Source organism: Lipotes vexillifer, unplaced genomic scaffold (genome assembly GCF_000442215.2).
Source record: "Lipotes vexillifer unplaced genomic scaffold, Lipotes_vexillifer_v1.1 scaffold722, whole genome shotgun sequence".
NCBI classification, from domain to species: domain Eukaryota; kingdom Metazoa; phylum Chordata; class Mammalia; order Artiodactyla; family Lipotidae; genus Lipotes; species Lipotes vexillifer.
In genome coordinates this window covers 850,433-877,242 of record NW_006795213.1, presented here as the reverse complement: position 1 = coordinate 877,242, position 26,810 = coordinate 850,433, and the positions used below count along the sequence as shown (strand labels likewise).

The 26,810-nt window shown below is 41.8% G+C and overlaps 2 protein-coding genes across 3 annotated transcripts in view; one reads left to right on the top strand and one right to left on the bottom strand.

Annotated features, from left to right (window-relative positions):
- PDIA3 (protein disulfide isomerase family A member 3) overlaps positions 1-18,799 on the top strand; it is a 22,909-nt gene extending 4,110 nt beyond the window's left edge. Inside the window, exons 2-13 of the mRNA XM_007467539.1 lie at positions 2,263-2,341; positions 4,216-4,333; positions 8,956-9,063; positions 10,469-10,598; positions 14,108-14,224; positions 14,536-14,661; positions 15,249-15,431; positions 16,255-16,363; positions 16,912-17,040; positions 17,600-17,679; positions 18,038-18,095; positions 18,359-18,799. Coding sequence (XP_007467601.1) covers positions 2,263-2,341; positions 4,216-4,333; positions 8,956-9,063; positions 10,469-10,598; positions 14,108-14,224; positions 14,536-14,661; positions 15,249-15,431; positions 16,255-16,363; positions 16,912-17,040; positions 17,600-17,679; positions 18,038-18,095; positions 18,359-18,472 — 1,351 coding nt within the window. The 3' untranslated portion in view covers positions 18,473-18,799. The remainder of the gene's footprint in view (positions 1-2,262; positions 2,342-4,215; positions 4,334-8,955; positions 9,064-10,468; positions 10,599-14,107; positions 14,225-14,535; positions 14,662-15,248; positions 15,432-16,254; positions 16,364-16,911; positions 17,041-17,599; positions 17,680-18,037; positions 18,096-18,358) is intronic.
- A 1,255-nt stretch (positions 18,800-20,054) lies between these two features.
- ELL3 (elongation factor for RNA polymerase II 3) lies at positions 20,055-23,689 on the bottom strand. 2 transcript variants are annotated; one of them, XM_007467535.1, is made up of 11 exons: positions 23,486-23,689; positions 23,212-23,247; positions 22,754-22,866; positions 22,423-22,624; positions 22,254-22,333; positions 22,043-22,118; positions 21,433-21,616; positions 21,306-21,348; positions 21,008-21,179; positions 20,733-20,777; positions 20,055-20,655 (listed from the first exon to the last, which is right to left on the bottom strand). In XM_007467535.1, the coding sequence occupies exons 1-11, from the start codon at positions 23,615-23,617 to the stop codon at positions 20,548-20,550; spliced, it is 1,191 nt and encodes a 396-aa protein (XP_007467597.1). In that variant the 5' UTR covers positions 23,618-23,689; the 3' UTR covers positions 20,055-20,547. The 2 variants fall into 2 exon arrangements, with proteins under 2 accessions (XP_007467597.1, XP_007467598.1); XM_007467536.1 differs by having other exon boundaries at positions 20,548-20,655; positions 22,408-22,624; positions 23,486-23,617.
- Positions 23,690-26,810: the final 3,121 nt, after the last annotated feature.

The window sequence follows — 26,810 nt, the reverse complement described above, 5'->3', positions numbered from 1 at the left end:
GTATGCGGGCCTCTCACTGCTGTGGCCTCTCCTGCCGCGGAGCACAGGCCCCAGACGCACAGGCTCAGGGGCCATGGCTCACAGGCCCAGCCGCTCCGCGGCATGTGGGATCTTCCCGAACCAGGACACGAACCTGTGTCCCCTGCATCGGCAGGCGGACTCTCAACCACTGCGCCACCAGGGAAGCCTGGAAGGCGGATTCTTAACCACTGGACCACCAGGGAAGTTCCCATAGTTCTCTTGAATGCATCATTCTCACTAGTAATTTTAACTTTGCTCTACTATTCCCCTTCTCTAAAATACCCTACCCCATCCTGTCTGAAGCCTTAAATCTTTAAGGCCCAGATCCAATTCTTACTCTCTTTAACACACATTCATTTTTAACCTTTGCACCCTTATGTTCCCAAAAGCTTAGGTTTATCAGATAAATTGGTTATTTTATTAAATCAATTGGAATTTGTGTAGTTTTGTTACAACCCACGTACATGAATTTTTAATTTACTATGGAATACAGAGGATATAATGAATATATTTTATGTCTCACGAAGAGTGAAATGCTACCAATGAAACTATGACACGATTGCAAGACACATCCGAATTTTAGATATGGTAAAAGGTGCATCTGTGAAACACAGTATAAGGAATACCATTTATTCACCACCCAGTCTAAAAAATAAAGCCAGTACAGTTGAAGTCCCTTGTGTACCCCTTCCCCATCTTACACACTGACCATCCTGAATTTGGTTTTTATCATTTGGTTCTTTTATACTTTTAGTAAATATGTATGTGACCCTAAGCAACATCTAATATTATAGTCTTTTTTTATATCACTCTTTCAGTTAAGCTTTCTAATGATTATTTTTGAATAGGACTTCTAAAGACCTAGAAGAATATAAATTCTTAGAATTCTTTGTTTTAAACAAGTTTTGGGGGCAGAATGTTTCCAAGTTACTTATCCATCCATTACTTAATAAAATAAATTTTGAGACTTCGACTATGAAATGTCAGCTCAAATTTCTTCTGTGTTTCCTTCCTTCTGTTTTCTAATTCTATATTTGCTGTCTTTGAGGAGGTCACAGAACTACTCACGTTCTCCCAATGATCCCTCTGCAAGTCGTTGGCTTTTGAAGAGATGATACATAGCTGGTGCTAGTTGCGTACTGATAAGCCCCTACCCACACTGCATGTACAGTGTGCCTGTGGGACTGTTAGGGCTTTCTGGGCAGAGGAACAGGTGTTTATGATGGCCCTCTGGGAAAATATTCTAACTGACATAATGCTTTATCTTCATCAGTAGTTATAGTCAGGTGAACTGTGTAGCTGTAAAAATCAAGCTTGCTGTCTTAAATATGTCATTCTCACACTATGTTGAAACTCAGCTGAGAAGGAAAAAAGCCTCCATCGAGCTGCTAAAGTATATCAAATGAGCACATTTGGGGCCTTATTCGACTGACCCCCCTCAAACTGGGTTTCTGGTCAAAGAGTCATATTCAAGGAATGGAGAAAAAGTACTTGATCATGACTCTTAAAGAGTTAATATCATACTTGGGACCTTATAAGGTTTCAACCACTATATTTTTAAGAACCACAGTGCTGGTTTTCTAAGGAAAAATACGTACCTTCCTTTAGGAAATGCTACCAGGAATGGGATTATTGCTGTCTTGCCCTTTATTTTATCCTCATTAATTGGTCAAAAGGGCTTGAGCCCTTTCCCTCTTTAATGTGGCTTATACTTCTGACTACAGTTTTCAGGGCTCAGTTGTACTTTTTTAATCTTTTTTTTAAATTGAAGTATAGTTAATATACAATGCTGTGTTAGTTTCAGGTGTACAGCAAAGTTATTCAGTTATACATATATATCTATCCTTTTTCAGATTCTTTTCCAGTATAGGTTATTACAGGATAATGAATATAGTTCCCTGTGCTAGGTCCTTGTTTATTTTATATATAGTAATGTGTATATGTTAATCCCAGACTCCTAATTTACCCCCGCCATCGCCACCCCATTGCACTTTTGAGAACATAGATGCTGCTCTGGACTGAGCCAGTCCTACAGAGTTGACCTCAGGCTAGAGAAGGTAGCTTTATCTCTGAGAGCTCTGGTTTACCTTATCAGTACTGGATGTTGTTCAGGTGATGTTTTTGCTTTTGGAAGCAGCTACTAGTCAAAAGTGGTATTATAATTTGAGATTCTTCCCAGAGAAACAAAATTAACAAACTTATAGGATATATTTGCCTTTTTTCTTCAACATATCTGTATAGGTGCGGACACTGCAAAAAGCTTGCCCCAGAATATGAAGCTGCAGCTACCAGATTAAAAGGAATAGTCCCATTAGCAAAGGTGAGTATAGGTGGATTCTTCATTAAAGGAAATGAGGTATTTTAAATAGTAGTAGGTAAAAATTAACATTGATTTTCTTTATTCTTACAGTGCTAAGAAGAAGAGGGAACACTAGTTTCTGGGCAAATACACAACTGACTTAATTACGGTTTCAAAAGTTTACAAGTAGTGAAACTAAGGGAAATGCTGGCATAAGAAAGAAGTAAAATATATGGTAAATAAAAATTAAGGGGGGGCTTCCCTGATGGCGCAGTGGTTGAGAGTCCGCCTGCCGATGCAGAGGACAGGGGTTCATGCCCCGGTCCAGGAGGATCCCATATGCCGCAGAGCGGTTGGGCCCGTGAGCCATGGCCACTGAGCCTGCGCATCCGGAGCCTGTGCTCCGCAATGGGAGAGGGCACGGCGGTGAGAGGCCCGCGTACAGCAAAAAAAAATAAATTAATTAATTAATTAAGGGGCAAACATGGAAAGTAAAATTACAATAGTCAAGTTTAGAGGAAAATTATCAATGAGTAAATGAGTTCCCTAAATTACTATACGCTATCCACAGTGATGGGAATAGGAAGATGACAAGAGGATGTTGATAAGTATTAACTAACTGGTCAACTGTAAACTTAGTATTTGCTTTTACAGTCAAACTAATGCTTCCCGAATTTTATGTAGTAAACCCCTAGTTGCTCCGGTCTAAAAGTTCACATCTCGGCCAGCCTCAGATAAATAGTTCATACATATATAGGACTGTTTTGGGGTTTTTTGGGGGTTTTTTTGCGGTATACGGGCCCTCACTGTTGAGTTGCTCCGGTCTAAAAGTTCACATCTCGGCCAGCCTCAGATAAATAGTTCATACATATATAGGACTGTTTTGGGGTTTTTTGGGGGTTTTTTTGCGGTATACGGGCCTCTCACTGTTGTGGCCTCTCCCGTTGCGGAGCACAGGCTCTGGACACGCAGGCTCAGTGGCCATGGCTCATAGGCCCAGCCGCTCCGCGGCATGTGGGATCTTCCCGGACCGGGGCACGAACCCGTGTCCCTGCATCGGCAGGTGGACCCTCAACCACTGCGCCACCAGGGAAGCCCAGGACTATTTTTGAAAACTATTTTTAATCCTGATGTTCTGTGGCAGCTTGCCATAGAAAAAAAGAGTTCAGTCATGATTTTGTTCCTGCTTCATGTAGCTATAGTCTTTATTACTATAGATGTATTACTTTTCTGAACTTTAGTTTATGTTAAAGCATTGGGATCATACCTCAGAATCTTATGAAGATTAATGAGATAATACATGCAAAGTGCTGATGGCATTACCTAGTTTCGAATAAGTGGCTAAATAGATGGAAGTTGTTTTTCTTCTTCCTGATAGGTCTCACTAGATCTGTCATGTTATAGTTTAGCACAGATTCAAGACTAGCTCAGGGAGCATGTTTAAGTATCAGTACCTTTGCTAATAACCATAGGTGACTTGCCAAATCAAATTATACCCCAACCCACCTAAGGGGTATATATCGATACATCCCACTGATTATAATCATTATCAAAGTAAGCCACTATTACTAATTTAAGTGATTTATCCTTTGCATATTCTGAGGGGCAGGAAAAAGGTGGAGAACACTGCTTTAGACAATAGAGACTCTAAGGACAGAATTTAAATAGTCATTTGTGCATTTTGTATGAGGCCCAGGAATCTAAATTTTAGAGTTCCTTAGGTGGTTCTGAGGTAGCTAGCCAAGCACCAGTCTGCCTTTAAAATCTAATATTCTGTAGGATGTGTCAAAAATTGCTTGATGTTTTGATTTGACCACTCTTAATATTTTGGGAATATAGAAAGAGCCTGCAGCAGGCTTTTGGATAACAAGTGGTTCATGTATTTTAATCTTTAGGTTGATTGTACTGCCAACACAAACACCTGTAATAAGTATGGAGTGAGTGGATATCCAACCCTGAAGATATTTAGAGATGGTGAAGAAGCAGGTGCTTATGATGGGCCTAGGACTGCCGGTAAGGATCCTGCATTACATTCTGGAAACTGGATCTGTTTAAGTACCCTGTTCTTTGTAGTGGGAACATGACATTTTCTATACAAGATACTTTAAGTCTTAAAAATTCCTCACCTAAGAGGTCAGTTTGGAAGCTAACAAAAGACTTCTCTAACTGAACAGATTATGTAAGTAATATAGAAAATACTTGAACTTGATTTATAAGGTTTACTAGCATTTTTTTATTTGACAAATACTTATTCAGTACTTACTCTGTGCCAGATATTCCAGATATACTAGGTGCCCAGAATTTATTGAAAAATAAAACAGGCAAGGTTCCTACTCTTGTGATGCTTACATTCTGGGAGATGAAGAGAAGAAGGCAACACACAAGTTTAAAAATATATATAGATAACCACCTCACATCCATTAGGATGACTACTATAAAGAAAAAAAAAGAAAAGAAAAGAACAAGTGTAGGCAAGGATGTGGAGAAATTGGAACCCTTCTGCACTGTTGTTGTGGACTTACATAAAGTGATGCATGCAGCTGCTATGGAAAACAGAATGGTGTATTCTAAAAAAACAAAAATAGAATTACTGTATGATCCACTCTTCCACTTCTGGGTATATACCTAAAAGAATTAAAAGCAGAGTCTGGAAGAGATACTTGTATACCCATGTTTATAGCTGCATTATTGACAATAGCAAAAAGGTGGAAGCAGCCCAAGTGTCCCATCAGTGGGTGAATGAATATACAAAATGTAGTATATTAATAATAATTAATTATATGTAAATTGTATATAATACAGTGGAATATTATTCAGCCTTAAAGAGGAAGTTCTGATGTGCTACAACATGGGTGAACCTTGAAGACATGCTAAGTGAGATAAGCCAGTACAAAAAGACAAATACTGTGTCATTCCACTTATATGAGATTCCTAGTCAGTTTCACAGAGATAGAAGTAGAATGTGGTTCCCAAGGGCTGTGGGGAGGTGCTTAATGAATAGAGTTTCAGTTTTGCAAAATGAAAACAGTACTGGAGATTGGTTGTACAACAATGTGAATGTACTTAATGCCACAGAATTGTATGCTTTAAAATGGTTAAGATGGTAAATTTTATGTTATGTATATTTTACCACAATTAAAAAATTTTTATGGCAATAATATATGTGGATAAGATAAATTCAGTTAATGATAAGAGCATTAAAGGAGAAAAATAAAACTGATGTGATAGTGATTGGGGTTGGGAGTACCACATTATGAGTGATCAGGGAAGTAACCTTTGAGCTGAGACCTGAATGATAGGGAGGAGCTAACCATGAGAAGATGTGGACCAGAGCTTTCCAGGCAGAGGGAAAACAGGTACAAAAAGACCCTAAGGCATAACTGAGCTTGATATGTTCAAGGGACAGAAAGACCTTGTGGCTGGAATATAATTAGCAAGGATGACAGGTGAAGTTTGGGAAGTAAGTGGGCTGGCCCTGTACATAGGGCCCATAATTAATGAGAAAGTATGTTTTGGATAGTTTTATCTTGAGTCTATCAAATAATTAGGCATATTTTACCTTTTTATTATGAAAAGGTTAGAGGAAAGAGGTTTGTTCAGTTTGGGCATTTTAGATGATGTGGAATTTTTTCAGCATGTATGATGGGTACTCGTATACAAAGCTGTACATAAGATGGCTCCTGTCTAACTCTTAAGACTATTAAGACTTAAGACTATTTCACTTTAGAACCTTTGCCCTAGCTGTGTCCACAGCCTAAAATGATCTTCCCCCATGTTTGCATGGCTTGCTCCTTTTTATCATTCAGATCCTGGCTTAAATTTCACCTCCCAGGGAATTCCCTGGCAGTCCAGTGGTTAGGACTCGGTGCTTCACTGCAGTGGCCTAGGTTCGATCCCTGGTCATGCAACTAAGATCACACAAGCTGTGCAGCACGGCCCCCCCACCCCCCAAAAAATTCTTCCAGATGCTTTCCCAGGCCACCAAACCTAAGGTAGCCACCCAGTCATACTCTTACCATCCTCTTAATTCTCTGCATAGCACTGGTTACTATCTGATATTTTAAATTGTTTATTTATTTGAAGATTTATTGTATTATTTATTTGAAGATTTATTGTATTATTTATTTGGGGATTTATTTGGAGATTTACTTATATTGTAAGCTCCAAGAGATCAGAGACCTTGTTTGGTTTATTTATTACTCTATCCCCAGTACCCAGGTTCTCCACATGTAGTAGATAATAACTCTTCAATGCATGAATAAGTATTTTGGCCCAACTGAGGTCATTTAGCCAACACTCAAAATTTGATATGTCTAAGAACAAAAGGTAAAATCTTCATTTTTTTTTTTCCTGATCTTAAAGGCATTAATGAACACATGTTACGATTCAGATTTTATTAGCTCAGGGTAGAGTTAGCAGTTAGAATTATTGATATGTTTTTCTTTGGACTTAGGTCTAAACTATATTGTATGTGAACCCAACCAGACTGCTGCTAGGCAGATAATCTCACTTGGGCTGTACATAGATTTCTTAAACTCAAGTATTTCTCAGCATCTGACTAGGTGATCAGATGTTTGGCTACTTAAGATGGATTATTTTATTCATGTATTCTAAGAACTATGCTGTTTGCCTTCCTGCTTCAACTGGTTACTCAGCACTCCCTTTATACCTTCCAGAGAATTTTAAATACTCAGGGAGAAAAGTAACAGTTTTCATCATAGCCCTGAGGTAAAGTTCTTTATAATAATTTATATTGTGATATAGTAATTACAGTCCCCTTGCAGGCCAAAAAATTGATATCTGATTTCAATTTACCTATTGACACAACCCCATCTCTGTGAGGAGTTGAGGAAAACATTTAAGAGGAAAACAAAATCATGAATGGAGAGAGAAGGAAAGAAAAACCTCTAAAAGAAGCAAAATAGTCTCAATCATGTTGAAACAGCTAAACAGTACTCTGTCTCAGTCGGTCAGCAAATCCTTAAGAGTTCTCAGAAGAGAAAGGGGTGGGAGAGGTGGAGTATTACAGAGGAGTAGCACAGAGCCCAGAAGAAAATAGAATAATGGTCTGTCAACTAGACTTAAAGGGTAAAAGATTTTTTGTGGTTTTGTATGTGATTATTATTTTTAAACAGTTTTACTTACCTAGCACATTTCACCTAAATAGGAAAATGTGATTTGGGTGGATCTGGTTCATGGCATAGTTTGACCTGTATATAGTTAAACGCTGAAACAAGATAGCCAAGGCACCGCATTTTCTACTTTTAAAATGCAAGGCTACATGTGACTGTGCCACTTAAGAATAAAGGATTTGTTTGTTTAATTCATTTGCAAAATGGATATTTCTTGAACTTGTTATGTGTTAGGTATTATTCTTAGAGTTAGGTATATATCAGCAAAACAGACAAAAATAAATAAGGATAGCGTATTAGATGGGTGAAATGTGCTGTAAGAAAGATAAAGCAGGCGATAAGGGAGTGTTGGGGGTTGAATAGGTTTTAGTTTACAAGGAATGGTTAGGGAAGGCTTCCTTGAGAAGATGACTTTTTTGTTTGTTTTTATTTATTATTTTTGGCTGCATTTGGTCTTTGTTGCTGCACACGGGCTTTCTCTAGTTGCAACAAGCGGGGGCTACTCTTCGTTGCGGTGTGCAGGCTTCTCACTGCGGTGGCTTCTCTTGTTGCAGAGCATGGGCTCTAGGCACATGGGCTTCAGTAATTGGCATGTGGGCTCAGTAGTTGTGGCTTGTGGGCTCCAGAGCACAGGGTCAGTAGTTGTGGCTCACGGGCGTAGTTGCTCCGTGGCATGTGGGATCTTCCCGGACAAGGGCTCAAACCTGTGTCCCCTGCATTGGCAGGCTGATTCTTAACCACTGGGCCACCAGGGAGGTCCCGAGAAGATGACATTTTGAGTTAAGACCTAAAGGAGGAGGTGAGGAAGGAAGCCAGGTGGATATCTGGGGAAAGATTGTTCTAGGCAGAGAACAACATGCACAAAGGTATTACCTGTATTGTTATAAACACTTTAATACATCACTGGCAGGGATATGAATAAGTACAGTCTCTTTGGGGGGACAGTTAAACAGTTATAAATGCATGTACTCTTTGACCCAGTGAATCCACTTTTAGGAAATTACCCTACAGATAAACTCAGTCATGTGTAAAATGATGCTAGTACAAGGTTGTTTATTGCAGAATCATTTACAGTAGCAAGAAATTGGAAACAAATGTTCATCAGTTGTGGCTGGTTAAATAAATTGTGGTACATCCATGCAATGAAACACCATGTGGCTATAAAGATTGAGGTAGTTCATTATGTATATTGACATAAATTATCTCTAAGCTGTGTTAAATGACAAAAACAAAATACAGAACAGCATATGTGTGTGCTGCCATTTGAGGAGAAAAGAAAAGAATAAATATGTAATTGCTTGTTTGTGAATAATATGTCTGGAAAGATATACAAAAAACTGAAACGTTATCCTATAGGGAAGAAACTAGGTCACAAGGAAAAGGATAGGAAGAAAACTTCATTGTATATGCTTTTGAACTTTTTAAGCTTTAAATCATGTAAATGATTACCTTTTCAAAAATTATAAATTTGTTTTGCTATAATCTTTCATCTTGTCTTTTAAGATGGAATTGTCAGCCACCTGAAGAAGCAGGCTGGACCAGCTTCAGTTGGTCTCAGGACTGAGGAAGAATTTGAAAAGTTCATTAGTGATAAAGATGCTTCTGTGGTGGGTGAGTAGCAAATTTGATTATGCCACAAAATCATCAACATGGTTTCAAAAGCCCTCTATGTCTGAGTAAACAATAAAGTTAAAACTGTTTGGGAAACCTTGGGGGCAGCTGAAAAGACAACTCACAAAGTTAGGTCAGCATTACTATAATGTAGGAAAAAATTGGTGTTTTATTTCAGTGGCCTGGTATTCTTTCAGGTGTAAAGACTTGATGTCAATTAAAGAAAATAGGAATAGCTTCAGTTTTTCCTATCACTTCTTAAACTCCTGAGATTTAACTCAAATAATAGAGTACTTAAAAATGAAAATGATGTTTTAAGGTGGGAGGATATAAGTAAATGATAAACCTCTGTGTCTGCTATTTTCACAGTTGTAGGGGAATTTACAATTTAAGATCAAATTGCTAGGATTTCTGTATGTTTTTACAGCAATCTTTGCTTTCTTGGGTGTTGCAATATCTCATTATTTTTAAAATAACTTGAGCCAATTAAACACATTCTACATCTTGAGTGTTTTTTGTTTTGTTTTGTTTTAAATGTAATGTATAATACATTTGACTAAAAAATAAATTTAGGGCTTCCCTGGTGGTGCAGTGGTTGAGAGTCCACCTGCCAATGCAGGGGACACAGGTTCGTGCCCCGGTCTGAGAGGATCCCACATGGCGCGGAGTGGCTGGGCCCATGAGCCATGGCCGCTGAGCCTGCGTGTCCGGAGCCTGTGCTCCGCAACGGGAGACGCCACGACAGTGAGAGGCCCGCATACCGCAAAAAAATAATAATAATAAATTTAAACATACAAGCGTGTGTTCTCTTAATCTCCTAATTACTGTAATAAAACTGACTTTCTGCCAGTAGAGGGTGGTTTATCATTTAAGTTTGACTAAAAGTCACTTCTTATCTGGATATTGATTCTGTATATTTTACAAGGAGTTGACTATAAGTAGACATTTAATAAACACTGAGGTTTCGGGCACTTTACTAGATTTGAAGTTCTAAAGACAAATAAGACATAGAAAAAAATATGGTGAATTAATTTACAGTTTATTTTGATGTACTACCTTATTTAATCCTCTGACACCTGAAATAGTCCCTGAGACTCTAAGGAGTTAGGCAATTAGCTCAAATTTTTCAGCTGTGAAAAACTAGAATTAAGACTTGAACCCTGACAAATTCTCTCCCTTGGCTTCCTCAAAAAAGTTTTTTTTTAAGGGTAGAGAAAGAATTCTTATCCTCAGTATTTCATCAAATATCCTCAGTACCCATGTCAAAGCACGAGTACTTTGCCTCCTATCTTGCTTTGCTTATCCATAATAAGTTAGAGACTTTGAAAAAATAGAAGAATTTTAAAGTTTTGAATATGTCTCAGCACTTACTCTTTCTTCCTTGTGTTTGACATTTTCTTTATAGGTTTTTTCAAGGATTTATTCAGTGACGCTCACTCTGAGTTTCTAAAAGCAGCCAGCAACTTGAGGGATAACTACCGATTTGCACACACCAGTGTTGAGTCTCTGGTGAACAAGTATGATGATGATGGAGAGTAAGTAACTGAGTTAAATGCCCTTGTAAATGTGCACCTTGACCAAGTGCTATTGTGTGAACTGGTGGTTTTTAAGCCTAGTTTTTCCAAAAGCTTTATTGAGCACATACTAGGCAGTAAGCTAAGTTCTGGAAACTGTTGCTGCCTTTGAGGGGCATCTAGTAATGGGAGACAGTGAATATATTTAAAAATACAAGTGTAAGTGAGCATTATATGTATTATGGTAGAAATTAGGCAGAGTGTACCAGAAGTACAGAGGAGGGAATGATTTTTTTGGGGAGGTGGGGTGGGGAGTAGTATCAAAAAATGTCATAGAGGAGGTGACTTTTGAGGTATATCTTGAAAGATAAGTTTTTCCAGGCAGGTTATGGTGGGGGATAAAGATTATTCCAGATAGAGCAGCAGGAGAGAGGGCCCCGAGATGTGAAACAACCTAAGCGTGTTGGGACCTGTAGTACTGCTGGAGTATTGTTCGTGGATGAGGTCATAGTGAAAGGTAAGCTTGGAGAGGTAAGCAGAGACCAAATTATAGAAAACCTTAAGTGCCATACAGAAAAATTTAGTTTTTATCTTTTAGATATTTGAGAGCCATTGAAAGACTTTGAGCTAGACAGTAATGTGATTAATTTTGTGTTTTCAGTGGAAAAGACACTGGCACCCATATAGTGGTGGTTTGAAAGGGGAGGGATGGCAAGGCAGTCAAGAGAGTCTAAACTAAGGGTGACATCTGAGAATCTAAATTCAGGCAGTATTAGGGGCAATGAAGAAGAAGGAGTGTGTATAAAAAATGTAGACAATAGGATTTGGTCCCTAGCCAAGTGTGAAAAAGGGCAGATCTACAGTAAGTCTAGGTTTCTAAAGGCTTGGATAACTGGGCCAGTCATCATCAAGCTATGAAGAAGGTGAAGAGAAGAAACAAATTTGGGGGGAATGATGATGAGTTCTATTTTGGCACAGTGAATTTGAGTAGTTTTGAGACATCCCGGTGGTGAAGACCCATTGGACAATTGGATAAATGAGACTAAAATTCAGGAAAAGTTCTCAACTGAGATAAAAGATTTATAGATCAACCACATGTAAGTGGTTATTGAAACCATGCAACTAGATGAGATCACTCAAGGTGAGCATATAGAGTAAAAAGAAAAGCGTGACAAGGGTTAGTGATATTTATATTTAACAAAATATGCAGTGTTTACTATGTGCCATGTACTGTTAACTCTTTTAATCCTCTTAACAAATTGTTGAGACAGAGCTGTCATTATCTTCATTTATAGTGGAGAAAGCACACAAAGAGGTTAAGCTTCACATGCCGTAAATGGCAGAACAAGGGTTGAACCTTTGCAGCTAGAAGGTCTAGCTGCAAAGTTGTTGGGCTTAACCATGAGGCTCTACTGCCTTTTAGATTAAGAGACACCAGGTCTATAAATGATGTGGAGCCACTTGTGGCTCATTAAGTACACCACAGATCAGCCTGTTACCCTTAGATTTGTTCACTGTGTCTGCCTCTCACACTTGCCATTAAAAGTGGCCTATCAGGGCTTCCCTGGTGGCGCAGTGGTTGAGAGTCCGCCTGCCGGTGCAGGGGACATGGGTTTGTGCCCCGGTCCGGGAAGATCCCACATGCCACGGAGCGGCTGGGCCCGTGAGCCATGACCCGAAAAAAAAAAAAAAAAAAAAGTGGCCTATCAGCGGGACTTCCCTAGTGGTCCAGTGGCTAAGACTCTGCCCTCCCAATGTAGGGGGCCTGGGTTTGATCCCTGGTTGGGGAACTAGATCCCACATGCCGCAACGAAGATCCTGCGCGCTGCAACTAAGACCCGGGGCAGCCAAGTAAATAAATAAATAAATCTTTTTTTAAAAATTGGCCTCTCAGCCTCTGATCAGAAGTCTTATTTAGAAGACCTTATATGAAGGGTGTCTTAAGTTCTTCATGTGTAGACCTTATATGAAGGGTGTCTTAAGTTTTTCATGTGTACCCCAATGCCATAACATCATTAAAGATCACATTTAGAACTGATTTCAATTTTTGACAATAACTGCTCTGAAATTGGTAACTATGCTTTTAAAAAAAATCTGAGACATAGTCACCTTCTTGGTTGCCCAGCATGTTTATATTAGGTCCCTTTTTGCTATGTAGTTTCCTTGTATACTATGAAAATGCCTGTGTTTTAACTGACATAAAGTTAATGGTTAACATTGGAAGAGTTGAGAGAGGGATATAAGGACTTAAAGGTGCTGACACCTAGCCCAAAACAAGTGATAAAATTGTATACAGGTGTGTATAGTGTGGGGAGGAGGAATGAAAGAGAAGCAAGAGGCAAGATATTGATAGAATAGTGATATTTTCTGGGAACGCTTGTACTAGATATATAAACCTGTGACTCAGAACCAAATTGGGGTTCAGTTTTAGCTGAACAAAAGGTTAGAAAGTAAAGAAGGGCGCTTCCTTGGTGGCACAGCGGTTATGAATCCGGCTGCCACTGTAGGGCACACAGGTTCGAGCCCTGGTTCGGTAAGATCCCACATGCCGCGGAGCAACTAAGGCCATGCGCCACAACTACTGAGCCCACGCTCTAGGGCCTGCGAGCCACAACTACTGAGCCCACATGCCTAGAGCCCGAGCTCCGCAACATGAGAAGCCACCGCAATGAGAAGCCTGCGCATCTCAACAAAGGGTAGCTCCCCCTTGCCACAACTAGAGAAAGCCTGCACACAGTAACAAAGACCCAACACAGCCAAAAATAAATAAATAAATTTATTAAAAGAAAAAAAAAGAAGGAATTTCCTTCAAGTGTTCTGGTGGAATGAGGAAAGCTTGGTTTAGGGAGAGAGGCAACGTAGTACCAGGAAGAGAAAACTTTGTAAACTGTGTTTATTCATATAGAGAAATCTAGAACAAAAAAATTTTTAATGGACTCAAGCTAAATATTATCTATAATCATATACCTACCTATAGAATTTTTACAGCTGGGAGGAATATTAAATATATTTTCTCTAATGAAGTAATTTTCTTACTGTATGGGAGAGTTGAATTTTCAGTGAGACTGGCAGGGCAAGGTACCTTCCAATAAGAGCAAGTTCTGCTTTATTTTATTGTACATATTGGGGCTTTGGGGTAAGTTGGGTTTTGTTTACAAAGGTTTGGAAATTAATTATCTACTCTAACCCCCTTTTGTACTGTTGTAAAAGCTGAAGCCCAGAAGAATTAAATTGATACCTGGCCCAAGGTCTTTGAAGTTAGTGGTGGAGCAAGTATTAGAACCAAGTATTCTAACTTTGCAACCCAGGTTTATTAAATCATCATACCCAGTTATTACACTTGAAATTAAGGTGGTTAGCTCCTTAGCGTTGGTGAGAAGGTCATGTTGCCAAGGCTGTGGTCCCAGAAAAGAGTCCTTATGTGCTTAAATGGTGATAGTAGAAGTGGCAGCAAGCATAGATAGTCTGAGCTTTAAATAAAGGGTGGGAGATTTCTTTTGCTGTCTACCTACTAAGACTTTTTTCTAAAGGGGTATCACCTTGTTTCGTCCATCACATCTGATGAACAAGTTTGAGGACAGGACTGTGGCATACACAGAGCAGAAAATGACCAGTGGAAAGATTAAAAAATTTATTCAGGAAAACATGTGAGTACCTCTTTATACTTTTGGGATTTCTTGGCTTCATTTTAGTTTGTTTATCTCAGTTATTAAGCAGAGCCATATTTTAGATTAAATAGCCTCATTCATGGGATTGTAATGATAATAGTTGAATTTATATTAAAGTAGTAATGTTTGGGTCCTAGAACTCCTATTGTGGTCCTATAAGTTACATTACTCGGTACTTATCCTATATATGGAAAATTTCTTTCCTTTTTAAGTGCTGTCAGTTACTTTATGATAATTCCATAATATAGCTATAAACCAGCCAAATTTGATAATGGATTGTATCATTTCAGTTTTGGTATCTGCCCTCACATGACAGAAGACAATAAAGATTTGATACAGGGCAAGGACTTACTTATGGCCTACTATGATGTGGATTATGAAAAGAATGCTAAAGGTTCCAACTACTGGAGAAACAGGTAATAATAATTTTTCCCCTTTGTAAATAAGTTTACCCAGTGCATAAACAATTCCTTCTAACTATCCTATTACCATGTGTGATGTGAGAACAGGTAAGAAAATGGGATTTGAAGCTGTAAGGATAAATAAACTATTTCCAAAATCTGTTAGGCATATCTTCCACAGGTGTTCCTTTGCCGTGTGACACAGCTGATTCCTGACCTCCCAATAAAAGATGCAAATGTTATCTAAAATGTCCTTTAACACATTGTGCCTTGTTGCCCATTGAGACCCTCAGTGTATTTTATCCTTATAAATTTTCTTTTTGGGTTAGTTGTTATGCCTGTAATATTTTATAGTTATATAATATAACAAGTTTCAGTGGGAATGGACTATTTGCTTGGGTACCACCAGTTTGGCAGTGAAGTTCAGTAAGACACTGGAGTATACCATAATCCTATGTCAGTGCCCAAGAACACAAGTTCAGACTGTTTCCAGAGGGCTGCAGGGACTATGAAATTTTGCTTTCTAGTCTCTTGCTTCTTGGTTTAGAAGTGCTTTACCACCCTGGTATAATCTTGGCATAAATATCTCTTGTTTCCTATAGAGTGATGATGGTGGCAAAGAAATTCCTGGATGCTGGGAAGAAACTCAACTTTGCTGTAGCTAGCCGCAAAACCTTTAGCCATGAACTTTCTGATTTTGGCTTGGAAAGCACTACTGGAGAGATTCCTGTTGTTGCTATCAGAACTGCAAAAGGAGAGAAGTTTGTCATGCAGGAGGAGTTCTCGTAAGTTACAAGTTAGCGTGGGTTTGGGATTTGATTCTGCAAAGAAGCTATTAAAGCCTTTTACACTACTGAGGATTTATAAAGAAGAACATTGGAATGTGAAGCTAGGTCTTGTAATCAAGACATATGACGGTCACTTTTCTCAATTAATTATAGATAATTTAAGGATCATGATTCTTAATAAATTTTGAAAAGTAACAAAAGGATGGCAGCTTGGAATTTTTACATGATTATTTCCACCCTGCCACTAAAAATAGTAGATAGAGAACATTAGACAGTCTCTTTGAGATTGATGTAATTTCAGACCAACCCAGTCCCCTCCCATCCCTACAGAATGTCTTTTCTTCTTGGAATACCACATTGGCCTAAAGTAAACTCAGGGTATTGGAAAGATCTTTAAGACCCCAGACAGTTTTGACTATCACCTTCTGAGACTTCGGGAGATTAAGACAAGAGAAAATCTTCCTGTGAGTGAAATCAGTTAGAAAAAAAAAAAGATAGGCATTATTCTCCAGAGCAACAAAATAGGACCTGGTTCTTTTGCAGAATTGAATTTCCAGAAGGACCAATGTTTTCTTCCTTCTCTGACCTTTCTAATCCACAAAGAACACACTAGAAATACAAGAAGGTGGTTGCTTTCTTGTTCAGTCTGTAGTTCTGCATATTGAGAAACAAGGGCTCTGTCTTTTTTTTTTTTTAAACTTCCAGTTACTTCCTAGCCTTGAAATTTAAACTATGTAGAAACTATTCTAAGAAATGGTTTTTAGTTTTCTCAGTGGTGGGAGCAAGTTAACAAGACTGATCCTTGTTTTTCTAATACCAGGCGCGATGGCAAGGCTCTTGAGAGATTCCTGCAGGATTACTTTGATGGCAACCTGAAGAGATACCTGAAGTCTGAGCCTATCCCAGAGAGCAATGATGGGCCTGTAAAGGTGAGGCGCGCACAACCTCCCCAAGCCCCTACACAGCTGTCTCTCTTCATTTCTTTATTCCCAAAATACTGGGAAGTGCTAAGTGAAGACCATGTTGGCTACTCAGTTTCTGTTTTTGTTTGTACTCACCTCCCTCATCATAAAATAAGCATTGTCAGAGTTCATAATGCTTAATAGGGGCAGGAGTAGAATTTTCTGATGATATTTATATTAGGGCTAGGTTACCCTTCAGGGCAGAGCAAGCTAACTCCTAATAGAATAGTTTTAAGAATAGTTTTAATATTGTTGTTCTGAGATTATTTTAAGCAAGAGTTGGGTAGCACTTGTTTCCTGTGACTTCCTGAACTTAGTCTGACAGGTGACAGACATGGGAATGAGTTGATTTCTGGGGAATGGTAATATCTTAATAAACTCTATAAATATGAGTTGGGTTTCATATTTTTAATGGCAACACAACAAATTTGAGAGGGATTGGGTCCAGAAACAAATATAGCTCATGAATGTATTCAACTTGCCTTACCAGCTAGAGAATCTTCTCTGTTTCCCAGGTAGTGGTAGCAGAGAATTTTGATGAAATAGTGAATGATGAAAATAAAGATGTGCTGATTGAATTTTATGCTCCTTGGTGTGGTCACTGTAAGAATCTGGAGCCTAAGTATAAAGAACTGGGAGAGAAGGTAAGTGTGAACCATATTCTGAAGTTAAATTTGAGTTGGGAAGTTTACATACATAGTCAGCATTGGCTATTTAGCTACCCTTATTAGTTCAGAACCTAAGTACTGGTAGATTTTTTTTCAACTCTACTGTTTACTCACTTTCTCCTGACTGCCCTCTGAGCCTGTGCAGTGCCTCAGATACCTGCTTTACCTTTCCACTCCTCAGACTCAATCTAGATTGTGGTTAAAAGTATCCTGGCATCTGAATTTTGGTAGTGGCTTATATGAATTCATTATGTTCCTTCATCTTATATCACTTGGCTTAGCCCTTATAATATCTTATTTAGGCCAGGTAATTTTGAAGATGTCTGTATACAGAGTCTTAATGTGTAGGAACCAAGAGAGAAAAGGGAAGTTTATGGAAAGTTTGATATTGTGTGCAAGTATCACTACTCTTCCTATCTCAGCAGCAAAACTTATCCAAGCTTTTAAAGAATGAGATTGTTTTAAGTCCTAAATTGACTGTGTCCCTCAGTAACTGAAAACTTGAAATTTCAAGATCTAACCTTTTTATTAACAGCTCAGAAAAGACCCAAATATTGTCATAGCCAAGATGGATGCCACAGCCAATGATGTGCCTTCTCCATATGAAGTCAGAGGGTAAGTAGATTAAAAACTAGTAAAAGTATCTAGGTAACTGATAGGAAAAAATAAGCTTGTAAACCGTTTCTGTATTGTGCATAGTTTGGAGATTCCTCATATTCCAGTTGAGCACAGAACCACCAATGCCTTCCTGGCTTAAAGTTCTGCAGCATTGGCCCACATGACTGCCACAGACCTTGTGAGCTTTCATATTTCTGAGTTTTGATGGAATGTAATGTAGCCACCAATGGAAAATAGTATCTGGTCAGATTAGAAATCATGAAGAGAAGTTACTCCTAGAAGCAGTTATTAGGAAAGTGTATGTCAGAGTTACTCTGGAATCTGAAATTTGTCAACTCTTTTCTTCTTTTCCCAGTTTTCCTACCATCTACTTCTCTCCAGCCAACAAGAAACTGAATCCAAAGAAATATGAAGTAAGTGCATTGTCTCATCTCCCCACAAATATTAAAAACACACACACACACACACACACACACACACACACACACACACACACACACACACACACACAGACACATATTCAGTTCTTTGAGTTTATGTAACTGGAAACTCAACTTATGGTCCATATATGTGGTTGCTAATGTGATTTTAAAAATTCAAGTCTTCCTATTTGGGAAAAAGAAAATCCACAGTTCTTTGAAAGGTTAAATTTTCAGAGTTATCTTTCTGTTTTCAGGGTGGCCGTGAATTAAGTGATTTTATTAGCTATCTAAAGCGAGAGGCTACAAACCCCCCTGTAATTCAAGAAGAAAAACCCAAGAAGAAGAAGAAGGCACAGGAGGATCTCTAAAGCAGCAGCCAAACACAACACTTTGTAAAAGGACTCTTCCACGAGAGATGGGAAAACCATTGGGGAGGACTGGGACCCGTATGGGATTATTACCTCTCAGGGCTGAGAGGACAGAATGGATATAATCTGAATCCTGTTAAAATTTTCTCTAAACTGTTTCTTAGCTGCACTGTTTATGAGAATACCAGAACCAGTTTATGTTTGTGGTTTTGGGAAAAATTATTTGTGTTGGGGGGAATGTTGGGGGGGTATTGAGGTGGGGGTTATTTTCTAATTTTTTTTGTACATTTGGAACAGTGACAATAAATGCGCCCCCTTTATACTGTCTTTTCTCCACGAGGTGGGGAAGCAGAGGTTCTCTAGACCAGCACTGTCCAGTAGAACTTTCTGCTATGATAGAAATGTTCTATAATCTTCATTGCCCAATACCTGTAGCTATTGAGCATTAGAAATGTAGCTAGAAACCATATTTTAAATTTTTATTAAACAGTCACATGTAGGGCTAGTGACTGCCATAATGGTCAATACAGCTGTACTGTACTGGGTGTGGACCCAGTTATCACCTGTAATTCCTTTCCAGATTTCATCTCTTTCTATCCTCACGTGTTTATTGCACAGGACGCTAGCCTGATGATTAGAACAGGTGAGGGACCTTTCTTGTTGGGCTGTTTCTGACCTGCCCATGCCCTAAGGATGGATTGCAGTTTATCCTTGCCATGCAGCTGAGCATGTTTATATCTCCCAAGGGCTATTCTCTGCCCAGAAATGCCCTGTGTGGGTGTGGCATCAGGTTGGGGTTCCATCCAAGTTGTTTCAAGAATTGCTGACACTGCCGGGTACAGCTCTCTCCCCCAAAGCCCAGGGTGTGGTCATTAACTTCCTTCTCTAGCGGAACTGGGAAAGGCAGTATCATTCCTCATTGTGAGTGAAACATCCACTTACTTATGCAACAGTGAGGAATGAAAAGGATACAACTGGTGTGATCTTTGGTTCAAATGAATTGAACCATTTCCCTCTTCCTTTTTGTGGGTAAATCCAAATCCTATCCACAGTTATAGATTTCAGTTACTGGATAATTCCAGATAGCCCCAGTTGCAGGTGATCCTCAACCTCCATGTTTGGAAAAGGAGAGCTTTATTCCTACTGTATCCTCTAGTTACCAATTTCAACGGGTCCCCAACCCCTGGGCCAGTCCGTGGCCTGCTAGGAACCAGGCCGCACAGCAGGAGGTGAGTGGCGGCAAGCGAGGCTTCATCTGCCGCTCCCCATCGCTCGCATTACCGCCTGAACCACCGCCACCGCCCCCCACCCCAGTCTGTGGAAAAATTGTCTTCCATGAAACTGGTCCCTGGTGCCGAAAAGGTTGGGGACCACTGAATTACAAGATTTGACAGAGCCTCTTAGCAAAATATATATCAGGATCATCCATAGTGCTTTGAAAAAGTAAAGATGCCTAACCATAATCTTGGAGATTCTAATTGATAAGACCTGGGCTGGGATCTGGGGATCTGATTTTTTAGGGAGCCCCAGAACTGGTTCATATACACAGCCAAGGGTAAGAGGATTCAAGGAAAACATAAACTTGACACAGAAGCAATCAGTTTTAATTTTTTAGCCATGTTTGTAAAAGAATTCACTTTCAGTACATGGGTAACACCCAAGCCCTTTCCCATTATATCCAGTTGTATTACAAGTTCCTTTAGTTCTGTTACCAAAAGTTTTCATTGTTTCTTCGGGGAGGCTACCAAGTAAATTCTGATGTTCTCAAGGTATCTTGTCCTGGAAATGGTATCATTTCTTAGGATTTAAAAATAACTTGGCTGAACTAAAGGTGGAGAAGCCAAGTCTCTGCTACTTTTCCTAGTCTCCTGGGCACAGCTGTGGAGTCTTGGCACTGTGCCCATGCCCTAAAAATTTAAATATGGTAATATGAAAAACTTTAAGAACCTAGAGCAGCTCTCCTACTTCCCACCATGGACTCAGCAATAAGAAGAGCAGACAATTGTACTCTAGTTAATAGCTGCTTTGTTCCTTCATAGCACACTGGGCAGAGGGTAAAGAGCCCTCTGTCGTCTTCAGCTGCCCCTGTTTTCCTCAAACTCCAGGATGAGACCTTTAATGTGGGACAATTTCTGATGCAGGTACTCACAGCGGTGCTTTTCTTCCCTGTAACCTGGGTACCGCTGCAGAGAAAAAGCATCCATGTCAAAAAGAAGAGTCAATTCTGCCTTTTTGCTACCATTCCCAGGCCTGGTCTTACCTTCCTGAACTTTTTATATTCCTGGACTATCTTTTCTTCCAGCATCTGAAACAGAAAATGTTAGCACCAAGTTTAACCTTAAGAAAAAAGCTCCAGTTCTCTTAGGGAGTGAAGGAACTTCCCTTCTCATTCTACCAAATTATACAGACTAATTTTTCCCTCAAAACTGGCTTGCTTGTCACATTGGTCGTTGAACAAACAGGATTATGGGCAGTTAGCCAGGAGTTTACAGCCAATAGAGCTCAGGGGCCAGCCTGGGCCCATCCAGCCCTTACCTTGTATTCTGGAGTTCCTCGTTGAGTGTTCTTCATCTCTGCTCCCAGCTCTCTGAACCTTTGGTTTGCAGCCCCAACACGGGCATGCAGAGTGCGGTATTCAGCATAATCTGTCTCAAAGTCCTGCTTGTAAGCATGGTGCTGTTCTGCACTGTGGATGGCCCTGTATTGCCTGCCAGGAGCAGAGTATTGTCACCTTCAATATCATTGCCCCCCAAAGCTTCCAGCTCCCAGGAAGTTTACCTTAATATCTCATATGCACAAGGCTTGATAAAATTGGAAATGGCAGGGGACTCACAGGAGGTAATCTGGTACCTCTTCAGGGCTTGAGGATTCAGAGTCTAGGAAGGAAGCAAGACATGAAGGTGATGATAGGCTTTTTTTTCCCCCACTATGGCAGTTTCATCCTCCTCCCATTAACTCACCTGCTTGAACTGAGGGACTGTGCACCAGCCTGGGGCTAATGTCTTCATCTTTATCTTCTTGCTCCCAATCTTCTCCCTCCTGTTGCTCCTGACTAGGCAGCCCTTGTAGGGGACTTGGAGCTAGAGACAGAGATCTGAGCCTCTTTTCTTTTAATTTTACAGTAGCTGCAGGTGCTGGACGTTTCTGTTGGAGAAAATATCTTGATCACATGAACAGTAAGCCAGAAGCCTCCTATTCTGTCCTTCTCTTAAAAATTACTTCAGGGCTTCCCTGGTGGCACAGTGGTTGAGAGTCCGCCTGCCGATGCAGGGGACGCGGGTTCGTGCCCCTGTCCGGGAAGATCCCACATGCAGCGGAATGGCTGGACCCGTGAGCCATGGCTGCTGAGCCTGCGCGTCCGGAGCCTGTGCTCCGCGGCGGGAGAGGCCACAGCAGTGAGAGGCCTGCGTACCGCAAAAAATAATAAAATAAAAATTAAAAAACATAAAAATAATAAAAATAACTTCCATATAATGAGCTCTGGGAGCATGAAAATTATAAGGTCCCAATTTTTAAATTTTAGCCTCATTGGACACAACTCTTTGAAAAACCCTTGCTATTACAACTTACCTTGTCCACGTGTTTCTGGCTAGCAGAGGAAGGCAGTACCTGATCAGGCCCTCTGTTTGGAAGATGGGTCTGGTTCCTAGGATATTTGAAGAGGGAATGGGAGAGATGAAGCCAAGGGTAGGGCTAGATCCCTTTTTACAGCATTTAGGGTGGAGATTAGAGAAGACAATACCAGGGCTTCCCAGATTAGTCCCACCCTGCCCCCAAGTACCTCACTTCCCACTGTGCCATGTGTTCCCTCAAGGATCCTGGGAGTGACTGTCCTTGGCTGCTTGCCAGTGGATCTGGCACCTGGCAGGGAAAGTGGCAGGGGCACTTGGCTCCCTAGGCTTCAGGCTTTGCCCCACCTTATCCCAACTCCCTACAGTTTCTGGCCTTACCTCTTCTAGTGCCATCTGTGGCTGTGAAATTGTGTCTCCTGCAGAATAGTCTCCCATGTTCTGCCAGCTCTCATGATCTCTGGCATCTTCAGTCAGGTTGTGTCCCTGAACTGAAGATGGGGCTGGGATAGAATCCATGGCTGCCCAAATAGTGAGGCTCTCCCTGAGTGGACCCAGGCAGTGGAGGCGGTTAGGCCCAGATCTGGAAAGAGGTGGTTTAAAACAAAAAACAAACAAAAAACAGGAAGGTGGAGATCTCTGAAGCACCTCTGGATATCCCCTTCCCGGACTTTGTACAAACTCTTTCTTACCTGCTACCTATTCCCCTTACCTGCCTAAATGTTGGCACACAAGGTCCAAGCCACCACCAGGGCCCTCCTGGCCACACTGAGACACTATGAAGGAAAAGAGGCAGGACCAGCCAGGACCTGGGACCCTCAAATACTGTGGGTGAAAGGAGACTGTAAGCTCTATGAAAGTCAGTTCCTCCTCCTACTATGAATGCCACTCCTCCCTGAGCCAGCCTAAGCCTGAAGATGGGTCCCACGGGGCTCATTAGCACACCAGGTGCAGCTGGGCCTGAGTTCCTCAGGAGGCTAAGACGGCAGTCTCTTCAACCGCAGCCTCTTGGGACCACAACCCAGCAGCCCCTCACCCCATTTGGGGTTCAATTCTCGAAACTTCCTCAGACCTTGGCTGCCCTCAGCCTCCCGCCCTGATGGTACCTTCCTGGAGCCCATGTCTGTTCTCCCTGCACTCCACCTCCACACACCCCAGGCCCGCGCTTACCCCTCGGTTGCCTTGGAAAGCAATCACTGGCCGAACCTGGAGGGAGAGCACAGACTTGAGCTAAGAGCAGGTGAAGCAGCGTCCTGGATCCGGCGTCGGGTGCCCGGGGTGGGGGTGGGGGGACCTGCCTCGAAGGCTTCACTTGGAGAGGTGGGAAGGTCGGAGACTGAGGATGCTGCTTCCCATCCCCAGGCCCCTTGGGCACGGTCGCCGGCTGAGGCCCGACTTCCCGAGGGGTAGGGGATGGAGAGGATGGGGCCCGGGCCGGCCGTACCTGTTGCCGCTGACACTCGTGCAGCGCCCGCAGCGCCGCGTCGTTGAGCCTGAGCACCAGGAGGCTGGTCCGGGCAACGGGGGTGAAGCAGAGCCGGAGCTTCCCACTAAGAAGCTCCTGGGGTCCCTCCATGGCTGCGAGGTTCAGAGCAAATAGGACGGGAGCCACAGACCAGGGCCACTACCACCTCCGCTGTGCAGGGCTAGGCTGGCACACCCGGTAGCCCAGGTAGGCCCCGCCCCCCGCCGGGACCCCACCCCAGGCCCAACCCACAGCCAGCCCCACCTCTGGGATTTCCCACTCGCGTGGGCGGCGCTTCGCTCTCCCCCAGATATTAGCACCGACCCCAGCGGTTTCTTCTTGGATTGGCATGCGCTTTTTGGGCTTTCGGAAGGTGTTCTCCCAGTTTCGGGGAGAAAGTCTGCAGCCAGCTTCAGACCTCTCACCAGAGTCCCCAGTCCTGCCTCAGTTTTTCCACCTAACCTGAACACTTAAAGAGTTTCGGTCTCTTAAGTGAAGCTGAACCTGCAACCCCTCGAGGGTTTTAGACGCAGAGGGGCGGTAGACAGCGACAGCGACTGATTGCTGGGCGGGCCCAGCCCATCACGCCAAGTGCCCCAAGGGACCGGAGGCTGGCGGACCCGAAGGGGGATTCCCGACGCCAACACGTAGCCTAGAGCTTTTGCTTTTCCCTGCCGGACGTACTGCGGCGAACCCGAAGCCGGTTTCTAACTATGAATGGAGAGAAAATCAGGCCCCGTTTATGGCAGCAGTGAAGCTTGGCTGTCGCAAGCCGGAGCGCCCCCCATCTATGGGCAGAGATGGGGGCCGTGGTTGGTGGCAGGAAAGTTGCAGGGCAGAGGAGAGGGAGAATTCAGTCCCAGGTCTCCCTTCCTGGCCTATACAAGTGAGATTGGTGGACACTGGTGTGAAAGGGATTAGGCTCACTCCCTCAGGAGGACCAAGAGGTGCCATGAAGTTTCCAGACATTCTGGAGGTCCAGATCCTGGTGCAGTGAAACCCCAGGACCAATCTCATGTCAGCCCTTGGTGTTGCCACTTGTCCCTGTTTGGGTATGTCTCCCAAGAGCCCTGGTGTTGTTCTCTTTCCTAGCTAGGATACCTCTGCTAAATCCCTGGACGGGCATAATCCCAGATGACCTTAATGACCTTCACCCTAAATCAAATTATCTATACATTTGTCAAAACTCATCAAATTGCACACTTAAAATGTATCTATTTTAATGTCTGTAAATTATACCTCAATAAAGTTGATTTTTATTTTTTGGCCACATCCCACAGCTTCTGAGATCTTAGTTCCCCCACCAGGGATTGAACCCAGGCCACAGCAATGAAAGCACCAAATCCTAACCACTGGACCTCCAGGGAACTCCCTAAATTTGACTTTTTAAAAATAATTTATTTATTTTATTTATTTTTGGCTGCATTGGGTCTTCATTGGTGTGTGCGGGCCTTCTCTAGTTGTGGAGAGTGTGGGGTACTCTTCGTTTCGGTGCGCATGCTTATTGCGGTGGCTTCTCTTGTTGAGGAGCGCGGGCTCTAGGCTCACGGGCTTCAGTAGTTGTGGCACGCGGGCTTAGTTGCTCCGCGGCATATGGGGTCTTCCCGGACAAGGGCTCGAACCCGTGTCTCCTGCATTGGCAGGCAGATTCTTAACCACTGTGCCACCAGGGAAGCCCTCCTAAATTTGACTTCTTAAAAAAAATTAATTTTTGGCTGCGTTGGGTCTTTGTTGCTGCTCACAGGCTTTCTCTAGTTGCGGGGAAGGGGGGCTACTCTTCGTTACTGTGCGTGGGCTTCTCATCGCGGTGGCTCCTCTTGTTGCGGAGCACAGGCTCTAGGCGTGCGGGCTTCAGCGGCTGCGGCAGGCAGGCTCAGCAGCTGTGGCTCGTGGGCTCCAGAGCGCAGGCTCAGCAGTTGTGGCACACGGGCCCAGTTGCTCCGCAGCATGTGGGATCCTCCCAGACCAGGGCTCGAACCCTTGTCCCCTGCATTGGCAGGTGGATTCTTAACCACTGTGCCACCAGGGAAGCCCCATGGTTGGGTTTTTATAGTATTTATTTGTCTTTATGGCAGTTATATATGTACATAAGTTCCATACAAGACATAATGAAAAATATTTATCCCTTATTCCTTTCTGCTTTGTACTGCTTAAAGGAAGTTAAAACTCTTTTAACTGTTTCTTCTGGCATTTATTGCTTTTTCTAAGTATCATGCCATTTCTGGCTTTTTAAGTGTCAGATATTAGCCATGGATTTCTATCTCAAAAATGAGGACTTTAGCTCTCCCATCCTCTCCATATATATGCATGTACCTTCTCTCTTCATTCTCCTAGTGTAGTAATGTTACTTTTGTTAGATCAATAATGAATGTTTACATTTTATGAGTGTGTATATATTATTTACAAGCTGTGACACAGTGCACTGTTTACATTTCCTTTCTTGTATGTTTCCCCCTTGATATTAATAATTATCCCTTTTTTGGTGTGTTTACTTAGTTGTGTATGTACTTATTTTTTTAATTATTTAATTAATTTATTTTATTTTTGGCTGCGTTGGGTCTTCGTTGCTGCGCGCGGGCTTTCTCTAGTTGCGGAGAGCGGGGTCTACTCTTCATCGCAGTGCGCGGGCTTCTCACTGCACTGGCTTCTCTTGTTGCGGGGCATGGGCTGTAGGCACGCGGGCTTCAGTAGTTGTGGCACATGGGCTCAGTAGTTGTGGCTTGTGTGCTTTAGAGCCCAGGCTCAGTAGTTGTGGCACACGGGCTTAGTCGCTCCACGGCATATGGGATCTTCTTGAACCAGGGCTCGAACCCCTGTCCCCTGAATTGGCAGGCGGATTCTTAACCACTGCACCACCAGGGAAGCCCCTGTATGTACTTATTATCAATTAATTCTTTTTTTATATCAATTAATTCTAAGATGCTCCTCTAGAAGTGGAAATTTCCTCTTCATATATTCAAATATAATCAGTTATATTATCAATTTTATCAGTTATAAAACTTATCAGTTTTATAAGTTTCCTTTTTTTTCCTTATATATACACCTCCAGACCCTTTCATTCTCCTGTTCCACTCTGAAATAGTTGCTTCTCTAAGCCTGCTGCAAAGTTATCATCCTGGGGTCTCCCTTCAAACAGCCTGGGGATTTCCTTATCTCCTATATTGGATGCCCTTTTTTCCTGAATTCTACTACTTTTTTCCTTGATTTACCCCCTCATTTTGGTGTACATCTCCGATAGCTTCCTGGAAAGGGTGCATGGTAGATAAGTCCTTTTTTCCTGAATTCTACTACTTTTTTCCTTGAT

Excerpts from the sequence above, each read along its gene's own strand:
- ELL3 (XM_007467536.1), bottom strand. The coding sequence starts at position 23,617 with ATGGAGGGACCCCAGGAGCTTCTTAGTGGGAAGCTCCGGCTCTGCTTC. Across the intron at positions 22,119-22,253 it reads ATGGCACAGTGGGAAGTGAG|GAACCAGACCCATCTTCCAA; the intron begins GTACTTGGGGGC and ends CAAATATCCTAG. Across the intron at positions 20,778-21,007 it reads GAGGAACTCCAGAATACAAG|ATGCTGGAAGAAAAGATAGT; the intron begins GTAAGGGCTGGA and ends TTTCTGTTTCAG.